At 36.4% G+C, this 22,762-nt stretch overlaps 2 protein-coding genes across 6 annotated transcripts in view; one reads left to right on the plus strand and one right to left on the minus strand.

The window, feature by feature from the left end:
* Positions 1-22,762, minus strand: part of nkain2 (sodium/potassium transporting ATPase interacting 2) — a 224,750-nt gene that overhangs the window by 191,490 nt on the left and 10,498 nt on the right. The window lies entirely within an intron of this gene.
* Positions 1-22,762, plus strand: part of trdn (triadin) — a 49,316-nt gene that overhangs the window by 18,885 nt on the left and 7,669 nt on the right. Inside the window, exons 6-29 of one of the 2 annotated variants that reach the window (XM_089118835.1) lie at positions 712-738; positions 4,275-5,885; positions 8,299-8,343; positions 8,511-8,588; positions 12,168-12,224; positions 14,736-14,762; positions 15,974-16,018; positions 16,127-16,168; positions 16,296-16,340; positions 17,694-17,750; positions 17,897-17,950; positions 18,060-18,107; positions 18,278-18,328; positions 18,419-18,466; positions 18,588-18,635; positions 18,731-18,778; positions 18,860-18,895; positions 18,977-19,012; positions 19,225-19,272; positions 19,703-19,741; positions 20,578-20,628; positions 21,281-21,340; positions 21,903-21,932; positions 22,162-22,200. In XM_089118835.1, coding sequence (XP_088974961.1) covers positions 712-738; positions 4,275-5,885; positions 8,299-8,343; positions 8,511-8,588; positions 12,168-12,224; positions 14,736-14,762; positions 15,974-16,018; positions 16,127-16,168; positions 16,296-16,340; positions 17,694-17,750; positions 17,897-17,950; positions 18,060-18,107; positions 18,278-18,328; positions 18,419-18,466; positions 18,588-18,635; positions 18,731-18,778; positions 18,860-18,895; positions 18,977-19,012; positions 19,225-19,272; positions 19,703-19,741; positions 20,578-20,628; positions 21,281-21,340; positions 21,903-21,932; positions 22,162-22,199 — 2,669 coding nt within the window. In that variant the 3' untranslated portion in view covers position 22,200. The remainder of the gene's footprint in view (positions 1-711; positions 739-4,274; positions 5,886-8,298; positions 8,344-8,510; positions 8,589-12,167; positions 12,225-14,735; positions 14,763-15,973; positions 16,019-16,126; positions 16,169-16,295; positions 16,341-17,693; positions 17,751-17,896; positions 17,951-18,059; positions 18,108-18,277; positions 18,329-18,418; positions 18,467-18,587; positions 18,636-18,730; positions 18,779-18,859; positions 18,896-18,976; positions 19,013-19,224; positions 19,273-19,702; positions 19,742-20,577; positions 20,629-21,280; positions 21,341-21,902; positions 21,933-22,161; positions 22,201-22,762) is intronic. The other variant, XM_089118834.1, reaches the window with a different exon arrangement.

A 22,762-nucleotide genomic window follows, 5' to 3' on the forward strand; every position in this document is an offset into this window, starting at 1 on the left:
AGACTCGATTGCTTTATATGATGAATATATTTAATTTAGGCTTTTAATCTCATATAAACATTGATCAGAGAACATAAACAGAAGCTAAACCAAACCTGCTTGTCCTCATTGGTTTTTGCGGAAACTTAAATGCCCTGTGAAACACAACAGAAAGAAACACATTGGTTCTTGCATGTCAAGCAGTTTACCACTACAGATGTGTGTTAATAAATGTTTATATGTGAATAAAAGCCTAATTTCAATCTGCTCATATCATAATGAACAGAGCATGGTGACCATTGGCATTAGGTTTCGAAAATCCCTAAAAAGCTTGTAAGCAACGGATTGAAATTGTGCTATTTACGCTTTACTGTTACCACTTTCTAATGTGCAAAATATATGTGAATAAAAGCCTAATTTCAATCTGTTCATAGCATATAACGATCCGATTGTGTCTCTTCAGAAAATTTTGGACTAAACCACTAAACCAGATTGGGTGAACTATTCTTTATACTGTCAGTATCATGTGTTAAAGTATGCCAAAACAGCATCATGATGAAGACGCATCTGACAGGGGGGCCTAAAAAATAGACATTTTTAATTCATTTTTCACCACTGTGCTGCATATACAACTTCTTTTTCTTTTTTTACCATGCATTAAACCTCACATTAACCAACTAACGTAATCACAGTTGTTCTTCTATTCTTACGGTCTGTGTATCTCTCCTCTAGGAGAATTCCTGCCACCAAGAAAAAAAGGTCTGTGTCTTGAAGAGAGCTTGATGAGATTGCATTCATTAGAGAGTACATAACCCATCAGCATAACAGATAACAGTTTGCTTGAGTCTGTAATTAACACATTTATATTAAAGTTGCATTAGGAGGGCAAGCATTAGAGTATTTTATGGAGAATGGCCATTATGCTGTCATTGATTGCATTTGGAGCCATGCATTCATAATCATTTCCTTTTGTTTTCACACACCCTAATTATGCTCCCCATGCTAATCAGTGTTCCATAAAGCTGCATGTATTTGTCCATTAACATCTTCATGAAATTATCATTAAGCTGTCTCTAAATGGTAAAGCTATTCCAGAAAGCATCTAAACACCATTATCAGTTTCAACTAATGCAAATGTTTGTGAATAAAAATAGCCCCACATACGTGTAATAAAAGTCTGTATTTGATTATATGGGCTACACATTTGCTGTCATTTGTCATATGGGAACTCTGCAAACCTCATAAATTGGTGTGCCCCTGTTTTGCTTTAAAGATAGTCCATAATTATTGATACAGGGACACCTAAGCGACCAGGAAATTAGATCTGTGCTCCTAAGACATATAGGCAGTGTCACTGGAGGAGATTTATAAACCATAATTATTGTTCTTATGACGATGCTCTACTCCCCATAGTGGCGAGGTCATTTCAGCACTGTACTTTTATCTACTTTTATTGTACACTGTTCTAAGTACCTATGTATTAATGATGAATGCCTACAGTTTCATGGTAACAGAAAATTAGGGTGGAATTTTTAAAAACCAATAGAGTGAAGTATTTTTAGGCCAATTAAGCAAATTCCAAAATGCCTGAAATGAGGTGTCTGGTTAACACAAGCTCAAGATATTTTCAGTGTTTATTATGCCTGTATAACCGGTCCTACTCGGCCCACTTCGAGCTGGATTCGAACCGGGGTATCTGGCGTGGGAGAGTGCGATAACAAGGAGGTTAAAGAATGCAGCCTCTAGCACGCCTCTTGAGGCCAAGGGAGTGAGGTTTACATGCACAGCTCTTACTTGCCTGCGTTCGTTACACATGATTTATCCATGTACATCTTTTTATATACTTATGTTCCCTGGTAATATCTGTAAATTGAAAAAATAAGCTCCCCCTCCTTTCAAAAACATCTCTTCTTTAATGATGACATCACCAATGCAGAGCAGGACAGTAAAACCTCCCCTTTCGCAACCTAACACTCACAAATTCGCAGCAGTTTGCAAACAACAATGCAATTATCCAATCAAATACTGATCTACAAAATCAAGTCTCCTTATTTTTATTTAAAAAACGCTTATTTTTTATTGGGAAATTTTGTATTTTTTTTTCTTGTTCAAAAAGCCGTTTCCAATACATTCTCATCCCAAGACGTCATCTAACTGACGCTTTTGACCATACGTCAACATCTGACGCTTTAGGGCACCCTAGGGCCATCCTAGGGCGTCATCTAACTGACGCTTTACCTTTAGCATCAGTTAGATGACGCGGGTAGATTAGGTCTGGGGTATCAACGCATTCTCACCCCAAGGCATCACCTTTGACCATGCTTCAATATTTGACGTTTTAGGCGCCCTTTAGCGTCACTTACATGACGCGATCCTACGGCGTCATCTAACTGACGCTAAAGGAAAGCGTCAGTTAGAGGACGCGGTTAGGTTTAGGTCTGGGGTGGGGGTAGGGTACACGCGATCCTAGGGCGTCATCTAACTGACGCTAAAGGGCGCCTAATGCGTCAGATATTGAAGCATGGTCAAATGCTTGGGGGTGAGAATGGGCTGGGGGTATAGGGTTGGGATTAGATAGCGTCATCTAACTGACGTTAAAGGGTGCCCTAAAGCGTCGGATGTTGACGTATGGTCAAAAGCGTCAGTTAGATGACGTCTTGGGATGAGAACGGGCTGCCGTTTCACTAGATCACCATTGGGAAGAAAAGATGGTCACGTTATCCGTTTCATCCTGACTTTTAACAGACATTGACCAATGGTTCGGTCACATTAGCAACATTTCAAAGGTCCATTGTTTATTGTCAATAGTGTAGAGATATGTGAAGCCCAGCTCACACAGAAGTCACTTTCAGACTAATCAGCTTTCTTGGTTTGTGATTAATTTGAAATCCTTACAAAACCCCAACAACAAGTTAAGCTTACTCATTTCATTTGAGGAAACCGATTGCCTCAATTCATTTAAGTTTATAAAAAAACAATAGTTATGAGTAGGGTTGGGTATCGTTTTAATTTGAACGATTCTGATTCCGATTCCTTGTTTCGATTCCGGTTCCTAACGATTCTCGATTCTTTTAAGAGGCAGGGTCAAAAAAGTTTAGCTAACCTTGCTAACCAACGGCCTTTCTGAAGGAAATAATCCTTTCTGAAGGAAATACTCCTTCTGTAAAAATACTCCTTTTGTGACAAATTTAGCATTTTGCCGAGATTTCGTTATTTTTAGAAAAGTTAAGCCACACTTTGGATCGCCGACGTAAGGTACTCATGTTCGACTCGCGTGGTTATGTCAACACTTCCGGTAGACGCTTCTTCGTTGATGTTGTTCAGCGGTTTCTTCTTCCGCTCGGCGGACTGTGAATATCGAAAGTAGGATTCGAAATTTTAACTTTTGAACGATTCCGGGAAAAACGAAAAGTTAGTCTCGGTTCCAATCGATACTCGATTATCGATACCCAACCCTAGTTATGAGTACTCTGAACTTATTTTATTCGAGTTCACTAAAACAATAATATTTCTTAAAACACAGCGTAGTCTCATCCCAAGACGTCATATAACTGACGTCTTGGGACGTCTTTTGACCATACGTCAACATCCGCCGTTTTAGGGTACCCTTTAACATCGGTTAGATGACGTTATCGGATCCTAACCCTACCCCAGACCTAAACCTACCCCGTCACCTAACTGACGTTAAAGGTAAAGCATCAGTTGTATGACGTCCCAGGATCGTCATGTAACTGACGTTAAAGGGTACCCTAAAACGGCAGATGTTGACGTATGGTCAAATGACGTCCCAAGACATCAGTTATATGACGTCTTAGGATGAGGCTGTGTTATAAAAACAGAGTGGGGAAATCTTTCGCCCTCACATGAAACTCAGTCGTGTGGATTGCAGTTGATACTTGTTTTTGGTACAAATATTTTTCAAACAACAATAAATGCAACCGAACCATAAAAGCCACAAAAGTTCGGACAATTTGTTATTCTGACAATATATGGTATTAAGAGGCCTCATCAAGCTATGAGCAATATGCAGAGCTCCTTTGTGTATCAACAGTTGTACTTAAAAAAAGGAACCTATTCGTTTGCATGTCTTCTAAGTATTCTACTATCTAATAGCATACTACTAAAGGGATGCTGTCACAGTAAAATACAAGATATGCATCATCTATCTGATTATATGTTATGCACTGAATTGTGTATGTCTAACCCAAATTATTATGAATCCGTCTCATCCTATGGGGTTTGAACCCCACACTCTCTACAGCTTCACTGACATTTCTGACAACCTAATGATATAGTTGCAGAGATACGGGCCAAGGAGATCTTAGAAGAGGAAGGGGAGTACGAGGAGGAAGAGGAGGAAGATGACATGGCTAATGATGAAGAGGTGGAGGAGGAAGAAGAAGAAGATGGTGAGGAGATTGAGGAGGAAGAAGAATCTGCTGAAGAAGAGGAAGATGAAGACGAGGAGGCTGAAGAAAAGGAGATAGAAGAAGCTGATGTTGAGGAGGAAGAGGTAGAGGAAGAGGAGGAAGCAACAGCAGAGGAGGAGGAGGCTGAAGAAAAGGACAAAGAGGAAGCTGATGAGGAGGAGGAAGAGGACGATGAAGAGGAGAAAGCAGCAGCAGAGGAGCCTGATGAGGAAGAGGAAGGAAAAAAAGAGGAGGCTGAAGAAAAGGAGAAAGAGGAAGCTGATGCTGGTGCTGAGGAGGAAGATGAAGAAGCAAAGGAGGCTGTGGAGGAAGAGGAGGTGGAAGAAAAGGAGAAAGAGGAAGCTGATGCTGAGGAGGAAGATGAAGAGGAGGCTGAAGAAAAGGAGAAAGAGGAAGCTGATGCTGAGGAGGAAGCAGCAGCAAAGGACGCTGAAGAGGAGGCTGAAGAAAAGGACGAAGAGGAAGCTGATGCTGAGGATGAAGATGAAGAGGAGGCTGCTGCTGCTCCCGAAAAGGAAGATGCTTCCATCCCTGCCGAACCTGATGAGGAAAAAGACGAAGCTGCAGAACTTGTCACCTCTAAAGAAGCTGAGGCAGATGAAGATGATGAGGAGGACAGAACTGATGCAGATGAAAAGGTTCCTACTACTTCACTAGATGATCAAGATGATGAATCGAGCAAAGCAGGAGAGGAGGATGAAGATGGCACCATAGATCTAATATCTGATGCTGAAACCCTCCCACCTTTGCCCTCAGAAGAGCCCGACGATGCTGTTGAAGTCGTAGCTGATGATTCCTCCTCTAAAGATATCAAAGAAGCAGAAGATGTTCTTGAGGGTGGGGAGGCTGGCCACGAAGAACCAGAATTAGCCGAGCCAGCCCTTAAATTGGCTCCTACTACAGACGATGACAATACTGATGATGACCAAAAAGATGACCAAAGTGAGGAGAAAGATGATGACGATGATGATGTCCCCATTGTGCTTGGTATCATAGCAGATGCTGGTGTCACAGTCACTGATGTTGAAGCTCAGGAAATTGGTGAGGAACCTATACTTAAAGTTGATGGTGATGCAGAGATATTAACAGCCATAGAAGAGAGTGCTGCTAAAGCTGACGACGCAGTAGCTGATAGAGCTGACTCACAAGATGGCTTAAGCGCTACTGATATCCCATCTGATGACCATGATGATAAGATAGCTAAAGAACTAGCGGACAATCAAGGTGAAGGTGTAAAAGACAGTCTTAAAGATGAGACTGGTGTTGGGCTGAAAGACGCTGACTCTGAAAAAGATATAACAAGTGAAGGTGAGGGTGTTACTGAGGAGCCTGAGCTAGATAAGGAGGAGCAGGAGGCAGAGGGAAAAGAGGAGGGAGATGATGGTATTATAGTAACAGCAGCTGTAGTTAGTTCCGAACCAGATGGAGATGAGACAACAGTGGCTGATGAAGATGATGGCTCTTCACCCGAGAAAGGTACCAAAAATATTTTTTGTTATTGACTCCGAAAGGTCTGTTTGTTTTTCAAATGTGTTCATAGCAAAATGACAGATAATCCTGCAGCCAGTTATTTTAGGGTTGGGAACAAAAATATGGAACCAAAATAATGTTCACACATGCAGTCGGAACACCAAACTAAAATACTTTTCAGTGGCACTTCAGCATCATTACTGAATCTACATTGCAATCCAAATACCGTGACCAATGTAGTTTGATTCCCAAAAGAATCACTTCGAGCTGGTTCTTGTTAGCGAGTCAAAAAACGTACAGCACAACCAGTGTAGTTTGATTCTCGAACAACTGACTCTCTTCAGTCGATTCACTTTAGAGAATTTATTGTTAGTACGTTTTGCCATTAGTATTTAATAAAAATAATAAATGAAATTTGTTTACACATTTTTGTTTTTTAGTATTGTATTAATTGTAACATATTTAAGGCAAAATTATTAAGAAAATTATTTAAAAACCTTTAAAATAAAGTTTGTGTAAATACCTTTTTCAAAAACTGTTTTAAATCGTTTGGCAGTAACATTGCATATCCCAATATCACATTCTTTACAAGTACTAAAATAATACCTGATGAAACCATTAAGGAACCATAATCATTAGCAAACTATTCTCAAGAATTCTTTGAATCCCATTGCTAATTGTTATATCAGTCTGCAACACAGTAAAAGTGATGATCAGTAGACTTAACTTAAACGAGTAGTTCACTTTTAAAAAAAACTTTTGCGGATAATTCACTCACCCCCTTGTCATCCAAGATGTCCACGTCTTTCTTTCTTCAGTCGAAAAGAAATTAATGTTTTTGATGAAAACATTCCAGGATTTTCTCCATATAATAGACTTCAATGGGAACCAAATGGTTCAAGGTCCAAATGAGAGTTTCAGTGCAGCTTCAAAGGGCTTTAAACGACACCAGACGATAAATAAGGGTCTTATATAGCGAAACGATCGGGCATTTCAAAAATAAATAAAAAAGTTTAAGTTTTATAAGCAAATGCTCACCTTGCTTTGTTCTGTAATAAGCGTTTGTGACTCTCCTGTTCAAACTCGTTCTTCAAAATGAACAAATCTTTTTTTCTAGATAAGACCCTTATTCATCGTCTGGTATCGTTTAAAGCCCTTTGAAGCTGCACTAAAACTCTCATTTGGACCTTGAACCGTTTGGTTCCCATTGAAGTGCATTATATGGAGAAAATCCTGGAATGTTTTCATCAAAAACCTTAATTTCTTTTCGACTGAAGAAAGAAAGACGTCGACATCTTGGATGACATGGGGGTGAGTAAATTATCAGCAAAAGTTTTTTTTTTTTTTTAAAGTTAACTACTCCTTTAAATGAGGAAACCTGTTTCCTTCAAATTATTAAGTAAAGAAACCATGCATGATTGAAAAAAAAAATAAGTTATGCGGAATTGTCAAGCTCATTTACTTAATTTTAAGGCAACAGGTTTCCCCAGCCCATTCTCATCCCAAGACGTCATATAACTGATGCTTTTGACCATACGTCAACATCCGACGTTTTAGGGTACCCTTTAATGTCCCTACTTTTTTTTAAAGTTAAATCAACTGAATTTTTTTAACAAATTTTGCTTTTTTTTAACCAAAGGTTTGCTCAATTTTAGCCAAAAACAATAATCATTTAGACGTCACTTTGCTGTCAAACAAAAAAGAGTTTAGTCTAAGTTTGCTACCATATATACGCAAATACGCTGGTAGGAAAGGACCTTATTTGAGTTCTAATTTAATTGAAGTTCTTGCTGGGTGGATCAAAGAACAGCAGCTGGTGCATTGCTGTTCAGCTGCCAGTGAAACGGTTAGAATCCATGAGAGACTGCTTTCATGTGAACTGTCACCAAGCGGTTGTCTCGAAAGAGGTCATTCAAGGGTATCAAAGTTCTAGAGGATCAAGGAAAAAATAGGAAACTAAGCTAAATGAAGGTCAACATTGGTTACAGTGGCTTAAATGAGTAAGTTAAGAATAGTGGTCATAGTCATTGTTTTATAGCGCATAAAGCAATTAATTATTAAAGATCATTTATACCGCTTATGCTTTTTACTAATGGTGTTTAAAATAGGACTTGTTGACTTTACCCTGCTAACCTAATTTAGCTGATTTGATAATCCACTCTGTGCACATCTAAACCAACTGTTCCAGCTCGTAACTCGCTAGTGATGTTGCTAATACATTTTGAAGGATCAGCCTCAATACAATAATTGGAAAAAAAAAAAGTTCTGTATGTAAATTTAATCTGATTATATCTCTTTGTAAAACACTAATGCAATCTACCCAACAACATAAATCTTAGTTGCACCAAAATTGCTTGGCGGAGGTCAAATGGAAATTATGATTTTATCATGTGTGTAACCCATCTATGTGATACAACAGCTTCTGACGCCAAAGAGGAAGTGGACATGGAAGAAATAGTTCAAGGTATAGTCTGTTTTCAAAATGTTGTATGTAAATGTTGAAAGTAGAAATTTCTGTTTTAACACATTAATTGAATTTGAATGGTTACTAAAGGCTTTAAAGACTCGATAGATTCGAAATTAAATCACAAAGACTTCTTGTGATCTATCTGGTGTTCTTTTCTTTCAAAGGCATAACAACCCTGGAAGAAGAGGAAGAAGATGAAAGTGCAGAGGAAAAAGCACTAGAACCAGAACCGGTCCCTAAAGGTAACATGGCAACAGTTTGCTTGCATGAAGCATAGAAAATGAACCAGAATGAAAATGAGAAAATTATGCCAGCACTAATAAGCTCCAAGGTTATTGACTGTGGAGGAGTGGGGTTCTATACAACATGCTGAGGTCTGATGGTGTTGGATGAGAGGAGAAGAGGGCATGTGTGTGTGTGTGTGTGTGTGTGTGTGGTATAAGAGATGTGAGGGTTGAGAAGACCCTTAGGACTCAAACTTTGATCTCTAAAGACTTTCTGATGGCTCATTTTCCCATCTACTACACAACAGTGTAGGATCAATAGGATGATGGTGTGGGTCTACTAGTTTGGTAAAAAGACAATTTTTGCAACTGAACTTATAACTCATAACAATTAACCTATACATTTACATGTACTCATTTACCAGATGCTTTTTTTTATCCAAAACACTTAAAAATGAGGAATACAACAAGCAAAGAGGCAATCTTAAAGAGGCCATAAACTTGAGAAGTGCTATTAATACATGTTTATTTATTCAAAATAATTATTTGAATTATTATACATGCCAATGTACCCAAAACTACTCTTTCGCATTAGCCTGACTTCGTCATACTCATATTCAAGAAAGAATATGAGTCTGAAACTCCTCCATTAGGCTTTGATTATGAGGCGTGTCATAACCGAATCAGGACAAAAAAAAAAAAAACCTCTGCACTCAATTGGATAGTCGGTAGACCTACCAACCAATCAGAGCAATGCATAAGTCAACTCCTTTGCATAGCGCAGTTTTCAAATACAGAACGTAGCCTACTTTATTTATTTTAGAAGTTAAATAACAAGTGTTACTTGTTTTACTTCTCCATGAGTGCCACCAAAGGAGAAACCACAACGACCACAGGCTTTTCATTACGTCCCATCTTCTTAACGACCGTCAGAGCCAGCTGATAAGTTACACTTTTCCCGAATCATGTAGGAAGGACGCCAAAAATATCTTTTCCAATCGACAAATGCCTTGATTGCCGTTCCCTGTTTGTCTATTAAAATGAATGCGCTGTCGATTTTTTTTTTTTTTTACAAAAGACGCAACAGCGGAATCTATACATCTCAATTCTCCAGCTGCAGTCATCTTTGACAAGCGTACTTTGATGACGTGAGGATTACGTTACTGAAGACCACCTGTCAATCATCGTATAAAGCCCGCCCTGGCAATTTGATTGGCCCGATGATTTCTGAACCGATCATAATTACTCCTCAATGGATCGAGTCTAGACCGAACTTCCCGTCCAAAAAACGTTGTGGGAGGAGTTCGGGCTGGCATCCAGGCTACTTTGGCATAATATTTCAACAGTTTTTTCTGCATATGTGGTGTCCTCCAAAGAGAAGGGGAAAAAAGGTTAAGGTAGTGCCAGCCTCTAGAGTTATTTGGCTGAACACCACGAAATCATTAATAATGCACTAAAAGTACAAAAATGTATAACCTTGGCCATATGTTAAAATTAACATGAAATAAAAGCACAAAGATCACATGGGTCTTTGTAATATGGTTTTCTTCTAGTGAGATGCATTCCTCCCTTTCCAATTATTCCTGCTATTTGATTTATTGATATAGTGTTGAACTACAATTTTTCTGAATTCCTCCGGAGGGCAAAATATCCTACTGGGTATCAGATTAAAATCTGGAGAGGAGATTGGGGATAAAGCAATGTGTGTATTGCAGGATGGAAATCTAATCCTGTGCTGAGACAGTGTATGACACAGCAGTATCACAGACTCAGAGCTGAGATGAGTTCAGAGCACTGCTAGTTCTTCTGCCTGAGAATGAGGTGTACTTGAATGTACCAGCAGAGACAACACTGGAACACGGCGAGATGGAGTTCAAGGTCCAAATGAGAGTTTCAGTGCAGCTTCAAAGGGCTTTAAACGACACCAGACGATGAATAAGGGTCTTAGCAAAATGATCGCTCATTTAAAAAAAAAATAAAAAAGTTTAAGTTTAATAAGCACAAATGCTCGCCTTGCTCTGTTCTGTGATGAGCGTTCGTGACTCTCCTGTTCAAACTCGTTCATCAAAATAAACAAATCTTTTTTCGAGTCATGACTCGAAGGGTCCTAAACAAGACCCTTATTCATCGTCTGGTGTCGTTTAAAGCCCTTTGAAGCTGCACTGAAACTCTCATTTGGACCTTGAACCATTTGGTTCCCATTGAAGTCCATTATATGGAGAAAATCCTGGAATGTTTTCATCAAAAACCTTAATTTCTGTTCGACTGAAGAAAGACAAGATTTAGACAAGGTTTTGTCAAGACAACAATCAAAGTTTGTCTTTGATGAACATTACAAATGTATGTCAAGTTTGTGGGCATTTATATATGCTGAATTTAAGGAGATCTCAAGTCGACCACTGCTTTTATGAAGTGAAATGAAATAATTTCTTTGTGATTCAGCCTTGAGCTCAGTCCACCTCATGACTCCACAGATCTACCTGTGGGCTGTCCGGTGAGGAAACATTCCCTCTCTATTTTCTCACTTTTACTGTTGCTCTTTAAATGTGATTTCACCAAGTAGTGCATATTTCTGGATCAACATCCTTTCAAAATTCCAATCAACCAGTCAAATTTGAAGGATATGTTTACAGTGGATGTCAAGTTTAGCTTATAGCAAGGGTTAGGTCTTTCTTATGCCAATCTTATTTTCATACCTCGTCCCTAAAATCAGTTCCCTCTGAATTAGCACTATGTTTTTGGACAGGGATGTTGTTGTTGATGTTGATCCAGGAACAATTCTTACCCAGAAAAATCACGGTGACCATCGGTGCTCTAAGGTATGATATTTATTAAAATGATAGATCTCTTAACTAAACTTCAGCTGTTGAAAGTGTTAGGGGAAAAAAAAATTTCAGCTACTTTCATTAAATTTCCACATCTCTGATCATCTTGCTTAGGTGTTGGTATAAAGTATTTGATTTGATTTTTAATTTAATTATTCATAAAATTGCTGGCAACAAGATGATAAGAGTGTAATATGTTTATAGGACTTTGACCCCATCATAAAAATACATATATTCAGAAATATTCTTACAAATATCAAAGGGTTTTGTCCCGCTGGTCTGTTTTATTGACAAGGTTAACTCACTTGTTTTTGACTTTAGTTCTTTAAAATGTTGTGCTCCAAAGAAAATTACAGCAATAACATCATCCCATTCCATTTACTGCAGAGAGGAGGCCAGAAGAAAATGAGAATATCTGCCCTGCCTGCAGGCAAGCAGCAGATACTCTGTCATTCCTCTATCAAGAACATCATTAGATATATTTCACACAACAAAATAAATCCCTGCTGAGAGAAAGAAGCCTGCTAGTAGGGGAGAGAGAGCAAAAATGTGGAACTTGAAGAGATCCATTTTGACCCCTGGGGTTGAGCAGTCTTCTCAGAAAGCACAAACAAAGTACAAAAAAGATCTGAACATCAAAGTTTGCGCGTGTGTGTGTGTGTGTGTCTGTGTGTGTGTGTAATCATGTACAAGTCTGTGTCCTTTGTTTTTCTTTTACTTTCTGGGCTGTAAGACTCACCTTTTGTTTTGTTGGTTTTATTTCTTAAAACAGCTGAGGAAGTGAAGGAAAAAGAAGCAGAGAAACCAGTGGCAAAGACTGAAAAAGAAGGTCAGTACACAATTACAGTATAAAAATTAGGAAATATTATATATTTATATACAGTATTAGGGCTGTCAAACGATTAATCACATCCAAATTAAAAGTTTGTGTTTACATAATGTGTGGGTGCACTGTGTATAATTACTTTATATACTGTATATAAATACACACACATGCTTGTATATTTTTAAGAAATATTGTTGTGTATAGATTTATATATAATTTATATTATATATAAATATTTTATATGTAAATATTATTTTTTTCTTAAATATATATGCATGTGTGTGTATTTATATATACATATATCTACAAAATTATACACAGTGCACCCACATATATTATGTAAACACAAACTTTTATTTTGGATTCGATTAATCACGATTAATCGTTTGACAGCCCAAATATATATATATATATTATATTATATACTGTATATGCAGGGCTTAAAAATGAACACTTGCCAGGCGCCGGGAACATTTTTAGGAATTCTAAAAATGCAATGTTGTGAGAACATGAACAAACAAATATTTTATTTTATTATACTTGTAAACTGAACTCATTTTCACCTCCAGCTTGTTCACGCAGAAAATAATGACAGTGACTTTAAATACACATGGAGCACAACTAAACCAGTACAGATAGTGCGAAGTTACACTATATGAAGTTTCAATGGCAAATCAAAGTCATAGGGATAATATCCTATCGTACAACTTCCAATGCCCCAGCTGATCTTAATCAATCTAGAGTAAATGCAATTTTTTAGCTAATAAACTTCTGCGCCAAAGGTCAGTGAGAAAACGAAGGAAGAAAGAATGCATGCTGTTTTAATAACACAGATCATGTACTCGGCCGCAGGGTCGACTGATATCAAAAATGGCATTTGCATTAAAGGCATTTTGAATGACACCTCCCTGTAATTCCCCGCGAGCATGTAAGCAACACAATCAAAACCGGCTTTTTGAATTTCAATTATTATTCAAAGAGACTTCTTGGAATTCTTGCAGCTGCTTAAAAACATTAGCAAATCACATGCTTCTCAGCCATTTTGCCATTATTGTTAATCTCCGTTTGTTGGCGGGGTTGTCAACCTGTTTTTATTTTTAGCTGGCTTTCTTCTTGTTGTAATAATCCAATCTCTTTACTGATGGGGTGCCATTTAATCATAACACGTCACATTAATTCTGACAAATTTATGCAATCCAAACTTATAATGAAGGTGTCATATTTGTATCCTGTGATTTACTACCACCACTTTAAAAATTAATTTTAGTAATAACATTTTGATTTATGGACATAAAATCTGGCATTGGTCTCAGATGGCATAAGCTATTATGGGTTTTAAAGATAATGACATCAATATATTAAGCTGTAGAAGACATTTATCTCTGTGTTTAGCTGCCAATGTGATCTTTATCATCCTGTGTTGATTTAAACTAGTCTAATCTAATACATTGCTCATTAGACTGTCTTTTTTTTAACAATTTCTCAAAAAAAAAATCATTTACATCATAATCATTTTTGTATTTAATGGATTTTTGCAATTGATTTGGTTTCGGTATTGACAAGTCTGCCTGTGCAAGCAAAAAAACTCAAATTTCATATGAACGATTGACAGCAAAATAGGCAAATTATATGGACACTGTATTCTTGACACTCACTATTTTGCATTTGTTTGTATCCAGACAAACAAAAAGAGCCCTCTACATGTCCTTGTATGCATTCAGTAATACATAAAGATCCTCAAAAAGCCCAAGACACTAAACCAAAGGAAGAAAAAGGTATTTGGTATTGACTTGCAAGGTCAATATCATGCATGTTGTTTTAAAATATAAAAAGAAAAAGCATGGGCATATTTTCTGCATAACAGAGCCATTTTATAGCAACTCACACTGGCCTTGTCTAAGCATAGGTCAGAGACATGCCAATATCTTCGTTCTAACACATTTTGTGAGCTCTTCATGCAAAGACAACTGACCAAGAGGCATTTAGTATTTTGCACATGAAATAAATCGCATGCTTAAAAAAGAATCATTGATTGGTGAATGATGTGTACCTAAAGGCATATATGCATCAGTGGTATTGTAGTGGCTGAAGAGGTGGGTGTACTGTGAATTAATCAAGATAACATGCATGCATACACAGAAAAAGAAATAAATATTATGCGTATGAGCACATATCAGCAGATACAGAAAATCATATTTGGATTAGTTCACTTTAGATTTATATAGACCCGTACTCCTTACTGTAAACTCATCATACTGCTTTTCTACTAAAAATATTTATATTAAATTTATTTTACAATAAAATATGGATGGTAGCCTATATAAAAAGCTGGCTATGTTTCAAAATTGCATTAACCATGTCTGAATTTTCAGTACCATACTTTGGGCTTTAATGAGCTTTATTAAATCATTTTTACTGTACGTCTCATTTCTCTTAAATTATGTGTAGTAAGCAAACAGGATGAATTAAAGCTGTGCAGCAACTTACTGTCCTTTTTATCTGTTTTTCCTCCAGCTGAACCTGATAAAGTCAAGAAAAGAGGTACTTTTATTCCAGAAAAGACTTTAAATCCAGCTATTATAACTGCTTGTTATACATTTACTGACTGAACATTAGATATTTTTAATGTATGTCTTCAAGTATTCAGAATTATAATTGGCCTTGATAGATAGGTATATTGATAGTCCTAGTATATTGAATAAAATAGTATAGAGCAGTTTAAGTAGAACTGAGTAGCTTTTCGGGTAGCAATTTAGACATTATTAAGTTTGTAACTATGAGGCCACAGACTTTTATACAACAGTTCTATGAACATAAATTAATATAAGGTACTGTACGTGTATTGTAGATACAATATGAACCGCTAGACTGTCTATTTTTGCTCATCTTACCTTAGTTCGACTTTCAAAGCATAGTAAATTAATGACAAATATAACCCATGATCTCCTCTATGACCTGAATATAGCAATCTGTTTTAGAGGACATCACTGAGAATCTTATATCAGTAAAATAGCTGTATTTTTTCTCACTTCCAATAACTTTGACAAACACAACAGTGCCCCCTGGTGCATTTCCGTTAACTTGGATGTTATTTTTTTTAAATAAAACCCCCAACATTTAGTATTCTTGACAGAGTATTTCAGCTCTAGTGTGATACTAATTTATTGCAATATTAATCATGGCTACTGATCAATCCAGAATATTGCTTTTTTACAAGAACACTCTTAGTGTGATTGATTTAGACATCAGTGACCTGTTGCTGCACACAGTTTTAAACTCTCTCTCTTTAAACAAAGGCGTCTGGTTTGATTCATTTCTGACTGTTTTTCATGTCACAGCTAAAAGAGTCAGCCTTGAACGCAGGAGTAGACCTATGTGATGCATTGTTTTGTTTGATTAAAGCGGGTTACGCTCAAGCAGGCAACTGTCGATTTCTACAGTAAACTCAACAAGCATGTGGAAAACTGTTAACTTTGATAAAAGATACTAATCAATAAGGAAATAAACTATTAAAAAGCAGAGCCAACAGCATTATGGGACATTTAAAAAATCCAGATTTTTCACGTCAGAAAATGCATTTATTCATAAATTCAATGCTTTTGAAGTAATGAAAGTTTGAAAATGTATTTTTACTTGGGCAAATTTGTAGGAACACATTTGGAGATGCTTATACATGTTTGGAGAGAGACTGATGCATATTTTGATCAGGAAGCAAGTGATTTGTTGTTTAATGTTTTTTTCCCCCTTACCAGAAGTCGAGACCAAGAGAAAGGAGCCCCTGCTTAAACAGAAAAAAGGTGCAGTATATATATATATTCAGTCTTATAGACGTGGGGTTTGTTTGTATAAGAAAATTGCACTAAAGGCTTTTTTCTTTCTCCTCCTCACAAACATTTGCTCACCAGAAAGAGAGGCTCCAAGAACAAGACTAGAGAAAGCAAAGAAAGGTAGCACAATGTGTTCCTGCTTTTTTTTTTTTTTATCATCATGCACTGAAAGAATTGCTTCAAATATTTTGTTATAACAGCTATGAATATTTAAGACTTAACATAATATTTGCTCTCTGGTCCACAGCTCCAAAAGCAAAGGCAGTGGCTGACGGCAAACTGAAAAAGAGAAGTAAGCTCACAGGATCTGATCACACATGATACTTCTTTAAATCGATTGTTCACCTTAAATAAAAGGTCTGTCATTATATAGTCACCCTTATGTTGCACCAAACCTGTGTGACTTTCTTTCCTCCGTAGAACACAAAATATTTTGCTGAACGTTCACAGGCTCTTTTCCATAGATAAGAACATAGGCCAGTAAGAGCTGTGCGTGTAAATCATTGAGGGTAAACGTCATATTATGCGACTTGTACCACTGAACCACCTGACCAGCCACTGCAGATTCATTTTGGCATTGACAGTGTTAGTGGATTCGTTGAAAATTCTGAGTTTACAAGTTGTAATTGCCAGTTCTTACAGAGACATGAACGTTATGGTTATTACAACACCTTTACTTTACGGAGAGCTTACGACCTACTAGCTTCTGTACATTATAGTGCTTTCGAATAAAGTACAAAGTTAGTTACAAAGTAGCTAGTAGTAACTAAGCTTCTGGTGTGGACTTAAAGTCACAATTTAAAGAGATAGTTCACTTTGAAATACATTTTTGGTATGTTTTAGCTAACCTCAAGCCAAGAGCATCCAAGGTGTATTTGTTTCCGCAGTAGTTTCAATTTTGTTTATTTTATGTCAAACCGCCCCTGTCTACCAGTCATATAATGGAGGTCTATGGTCACCACCTCAAAGAGCACGCACAGACAAGTCCAAATTAAACATGATTTAATGACTCGGAAACGAGCGTTTTGTGTGAGAAAACGAACAGTATTTATATCGTTTTTACCTCTTGTAACCACAGCCACGTCCAAGTGATCTGCGCTGTGTGGGTGCTTTGTGGCTGTAGTAACAAGAGGTAAAAACGATACTGTTAGTTTTCTCACACAAACTGCTCGTTTCATGTCTTAGGCCATCAATGTGTCCATTTATGAGTCATTAAATCATGTTTAGTTTGGACTTCTCTGTGTGAGGTGGTGACCATAGACCTCCATTATATGATTGGTAGACATGAACAGTTTGACCTAAAAATATCCAAATTACTGCGGAAACAAAGACACCTACATCTTGGATGCCCTTGAGGTAAGCTAAAACATACCAACAAATTTTTCAAAGTGAACTATCCCTTTGAGTAACAACTTACGAATGGCTGGTGCAAACCTACCAGGTCACCATTAATTTTTGTTGTATGGAAACGAGCAGCATGAATATCCTAAACATCTCCTTTTGTGTTCTACAGAAGAAAGAAAATCATCCAAGTTTTGATCAACCATGAGAGTTTTTGGGTGATCTCTTTTAAGTTGATGGCAAATGTTAAATTCCGTTTGATCTAAAAATATGACAGCAGTGCTTTCCCTTCTCCTAATAACAGGATCTAGAGCATCAGAGGACGTGGAAGTGTCAGCCGCTCCAGCTCCAATACAGGAGCGTGAGTGCAACTCATAGCCTTGTGATTTTTTTTTATATTACAATGTGTTACAATCACGTAATGCAAAAAGACAGCAGCAATAACACGCAATATACAGTCGGTCTATTGTAACTCTGAATCTTTCTTTTCACAACCCCTTAAAACAGTTCCTATGTGCCGACCAACACCTGTGTACTGCCCAGCGCCCCCTGGCTGGTATGGTGAGTATTGCAGTCACCTATGATTACTGTAACTTAACGTACTTTAATGTAAAACATAATTTATGTATCCTTCAATACCCTGAAATTCTCTTTATCCTTTATCTTACAGTGCATCACATAGTTACAAGTAGCCCATTACCACCATCGGCTTTTCCAGGTACCCAAAACTATATTCGTTAATTTATTAATCTCAAATGCATTCATGACGTCTGTTTTTACTAACTTAATTATGTGGCTGTCAAATATCTGTTAGTTTCAATATGTATGCTTAATACATCACTGCTTTACAATCTTTTTTAACATTACATTTTTCACTGTATTTTTTAGAATCAGAAGTTCCTATTTTAACAACTCATCAAGCTCCTACTGTATTGAAAGGTGTTGATCTCATTATACGTCTGCATTTTAATTCTATATTTGCCATTTGTCAATTTCATTAAATCTGATTTGATGTTTCCTTTGCTTTAGAACCAGAAGCTACTAAGCCAAAACCAAAAAAAGACACTCAAAAGAAAGGTATAGTAGTTAATATTTGTATTGATTTAGTGCCTGTAGTAAATATATAGTATTTGTTTCCAGTTACATTGAAATGTAAAAAGACCTGAAGGAAGTAATAACCTCTGACCTCCAATTTCAGAACCAGCTGCACCAAAAGAAAAAGCCAAAGCAGCTCCTGCGAAGAAGGGTGAGAACTATAGTTTAAAATGAATGGCACTATCCATCCATCTGAATCTGTGCATTTATATTTGTTTTTGTACATTTGTACTGTTTGTGTTCAAGAGGCCACAGTTACTAAAGACAACGTAAAACCTTCAGTGGAAAAGAAAAGTAAGGACAATAGAAAAATGAGGGCTAAATTTCCATTTTTTATCTATTTTCATACTAAATAAATCAAATTTTATGACTTAGGGCGAACAGTTGTGAAGGAGAAGCCTAAAAGGACAGGTAATTATGGCTCAGGAACTGATTTACAGTAGCAGTAGTTTTATATTAATGAGCAATAATTTATAATTTCCTCTTTTCCAGCGCGAGTGATCACAAAAGCTGCCTCTACTAAGAAAGGTAGATTTTATTGTATTTCAACTTTATTGTATATAATGTAAAATTACATTTATATTATCATAAATTTGAATGCAGTTCATAATTTTAAAAGGTTTATTAAATGGAGTATAAACAGAGTTGTCAGGCTATCTAGAAAACAGTTACCACCAATCTGGTCGTTAGACATACAGGAATCATGAATATTAAATGTCTATTCTACATCCTGTTCTTAGAGCCAGCAGTAACAAAGAAGGAAAAAGTAACAACAACCAAATACAAAGGTAACCTCACAGCTGATTATATATGCAGTAGAGACATATATTCATATTAATAGCTTAAACGTGACATTTTTCATACTCGTAAGCTTTCATAATGTTATGAAATAGGGAAGAAGTCTTAATCCTTGTGTCATTATTTTGTATTAGCTCATTTAATACTCACAGAAAGAGGTTTAACGGTGTCATAAACTTGTTGTTTATAAATATTTCAGACTGGATGATATTTGTCTCTCTTCTTTAGGCAGGTGTCGGTTAGCTGCCCCGTGGCAATGCCATAAAATGTTCTGCTATAGTTAGATATTTGCACTGGAAAATAAAACAAAATAAAATCAGTTTTTGCAGTGTAGGATGTGAAGTATGGATATTGATAAATACTATTACTTCATAATACATCCTATAAATCTATATTTTTTGTGTGTCTCTACATGGGAAGAAGAGAAAGCTGTAAAGCAACTGAAGCCCACAGCAGAGGGTAAGTTATATTATTTTAAAATATTAGATGATGCTTGCTTAACTTTTTTTAAAAAAAAGTTTTTACTTTAGCTCATATTTAACCCTCTAATGCTGCATATTCAAGTATTAAACTTATCCAACATCGTTAGTGCAGCTTAATTGACTTAAAAAAAATCAGTCTGTCTTAACCATGTGGGAGAATAAGCAATTACATTGTGCTTAAACTCTTAAAACACCTTAGAAATTGCATAACAATGCCCTGACAACCAGCAAAACACTGGCATTTTGTTCAGAAAATTAATAATATATTGTTGGGATATGTTTTTCTGTGTTTATTATGAACTTAATTGTTTATAATCAAATTAGTAAACTAAGCATTGCAGTCTTGCTTTGAATGTGTTGAATACAGCAGTGCATCTACATTTAGTGAATGGTTTTGTTCATCCTGAGAGATAGGTCACTAGATTTTAGATTGCTAATGGACTCTTTAGAATTATTATGTGCAAACAAAGCTTATTGACTTCTTGACAGGAAACCAGTATACAATATTTATGTGCTTTTAACTTCTGTAGTAAATTGATGTCGTACAAGGACTAACACATCAAATACTGCAAGTGCTGGCAAATCAAGTTTACTGTCGACAAGAGGAAAACTAAAGAGGAAAGGAGACTAAAAGTAAAAGTGCTAAAACACTTAAAAGTGAAACACAAAAGTGATCAACTCACTTAAATGAACGGTTTAAGTATAAATGGGGCCAAAATGACAACCTTCAATGATTAGTGCATGTATAAACAGACATTTACATTGTTGTATTGTATAGCAGCAATGTAATTTGTTATATTGTTTGTTCATTAGTTAAGAAGAAGGCCACATCAACTCCAAAAGCCATTAAAGAAGTTGTTGGGGGTAAGTTTTCATGACTATTTTTAACGTTGCATTATAAAAAAAGCCCAAAAGACGTCTCTGTATTTTTGAATATCCCCTCAGAAAAGAGAGACAAAATAAATATTTTCATGGCTAATAAACCTAAAGCTGGATCCATAGAAGGTTTATGTAGAGTTCGATTCTTGTCTGCCATCAGGATGAAAAAGGCATGCATGACCAAATATTAAGAAATTGTTTTTATATTCATTTCCCAACGGATGTGTTGTGTTGCAAACACCAGTACATGTTTTATTTGCTTTTGTAAAAGCACAGAGAACTTACTGCATAGATGATTGTAAGGTGGATTAAGAAAACAAAAAACCTTAGACTCCAGTTGGCATAAGAAAATTGGATCTGTCGAGTAATATAACTTCAGATGAAGTCATGACAGAATTTCTCTATTTTTATGACAGGAAGTGTACCTTTCATGTTCTGTTTCATGATTATAATCAATTGAGTATGTTTTCCTGACACATTAAGAATAGAAACAACTGATTTTAAACTTGATTAAAAGACTTATCCACACTTGAAGTGCAATTATGAAGGTGTTACATTGTAAATGTGTAAATGAAAAAACACATGATATAGAAAGTAAATAGATAATGTGATGAGCATTATTCTCCTTCACCTCCAGGAAAGCCTGTTTCAGGAAAACCTGTTTCAGCCGAGAAGAAACCATCTGAAGAAACCCAAGGTATAGACATGGCTCTGTTTCAAAAACGAGTATGCTGACAGCAATTAAAAGGGACAAGTCAACCAAAAATAAAAGTTCTGTGATTATTTATTCACCCTCATGTCATCTGAGTTTAACTCAAGAATTGGAAACTGGCTTTGTAAAGTGGATCATGTAATTTGTAATATCCGACTTAAAAGAATGATTTCATAAATTTGTGATTTTTAGAGATTGTAATATATTCCATTATGTTATTCCTTAATTCCACAAATGAGAGTTCATTTTACACAAACTATCCCTTTAAAAATAAAAGCAGTGAAATTAAGTAATTACATAATCCATTATGAGAAGCTCAGTGGAAATGTGGATTATAAATAATTTAATTCAGTACAGATAAGTGCTAAAAAATATTTTATGCAATATTTTTGTTGTTTATTTGTATCCTTTAACCCTTCATTCTCCATCCTTGTACATTCAGTATCAGCTTTTTTTTTTTTTTTTTTTTAACAGAGCCCATGTGTTGCCATCATTTTCAGGTCAATCTTTGCTAACCATATCTCTCTCCTCAAATTTCTGTCTTCAGACAAACCAGCTGAGGCACCAGCACCAGCAAGTAAGTTCTGATGTTTTCTAACGTCCATGAGATGTGGAGAAGTATTGCGTGAAGCTTGAGATTAAATTTAGCCTGTGCTTTTTTATAGCGCTGTACCTAATCATTTCCGTATGTCAAAAGCAATAATCAAATGCATGCATTTGTGTAAGCAGTTTGAAACATCTGCAGACTACATTTAGAAATGCATTGTTCAGCATCCATAGTGATCATGCGTACCTGCATATTGTAGAACTTGGGAGAACTTCAAAAACTTCCAGGCGACATTGAGGTACAATTCCTTATTCACTGGATGTATTAACTTCACAGTTTCGTGTACACATTGATACTATTCAAGGTGATCCCACTTAAACCAAAGGGATTAAACTACTTTGAACAGCATTAGTGAAATTACAAATTAAATTCAGCTATTAATACACTAATGCTGCTGGCTGGTTGGCCCTGTGTGAACTCCTAATGTCACTCTTTCACTGTAACTACTGCCTAACACAAATTGCTTGACTTGCTTGTTAGAGAATCAAGGTCAGATTTAATTACCGTTGTGCCACATTATTTCAGTGAAAACCCTGGGTCTTATTCACAAACCAATTGCAGTCCACTTTAACAAGGCACTATACGCTGGGGGGGGGGGGGGGTTTATCAGTATATTTGTCTTATTTTCTGTAAAAATTGGGGATTAGATCAATTAAAAATGAAAATTCTGTCATCATTTCCTCACCTTCAAGTTGTTTCAAACCGGTTTAAATTTCGTTCTTCTGCTGAAAACAAAGGGAGATATTTTGAAGAATGTTGGTAACCAAAAAGTTGATGTACCGCGTTGACAACCATAGTGA

Source organism: Pimephales promelas, chromosome 13 (genome assembly GCF_988280905.1).
Source record: "Pimephales promelas chromosome 13, fPimPro1.hap1.1, whole genome shotgun sequence".
In the NCBI taxonomy this organism is placed as follows: domain Eukaryota; kingdom Metazoa; phylum Chordata; class Actinopteri; order Cypriniformes; family Leuciscidae; genus Pimephales; species Pimephales promelas.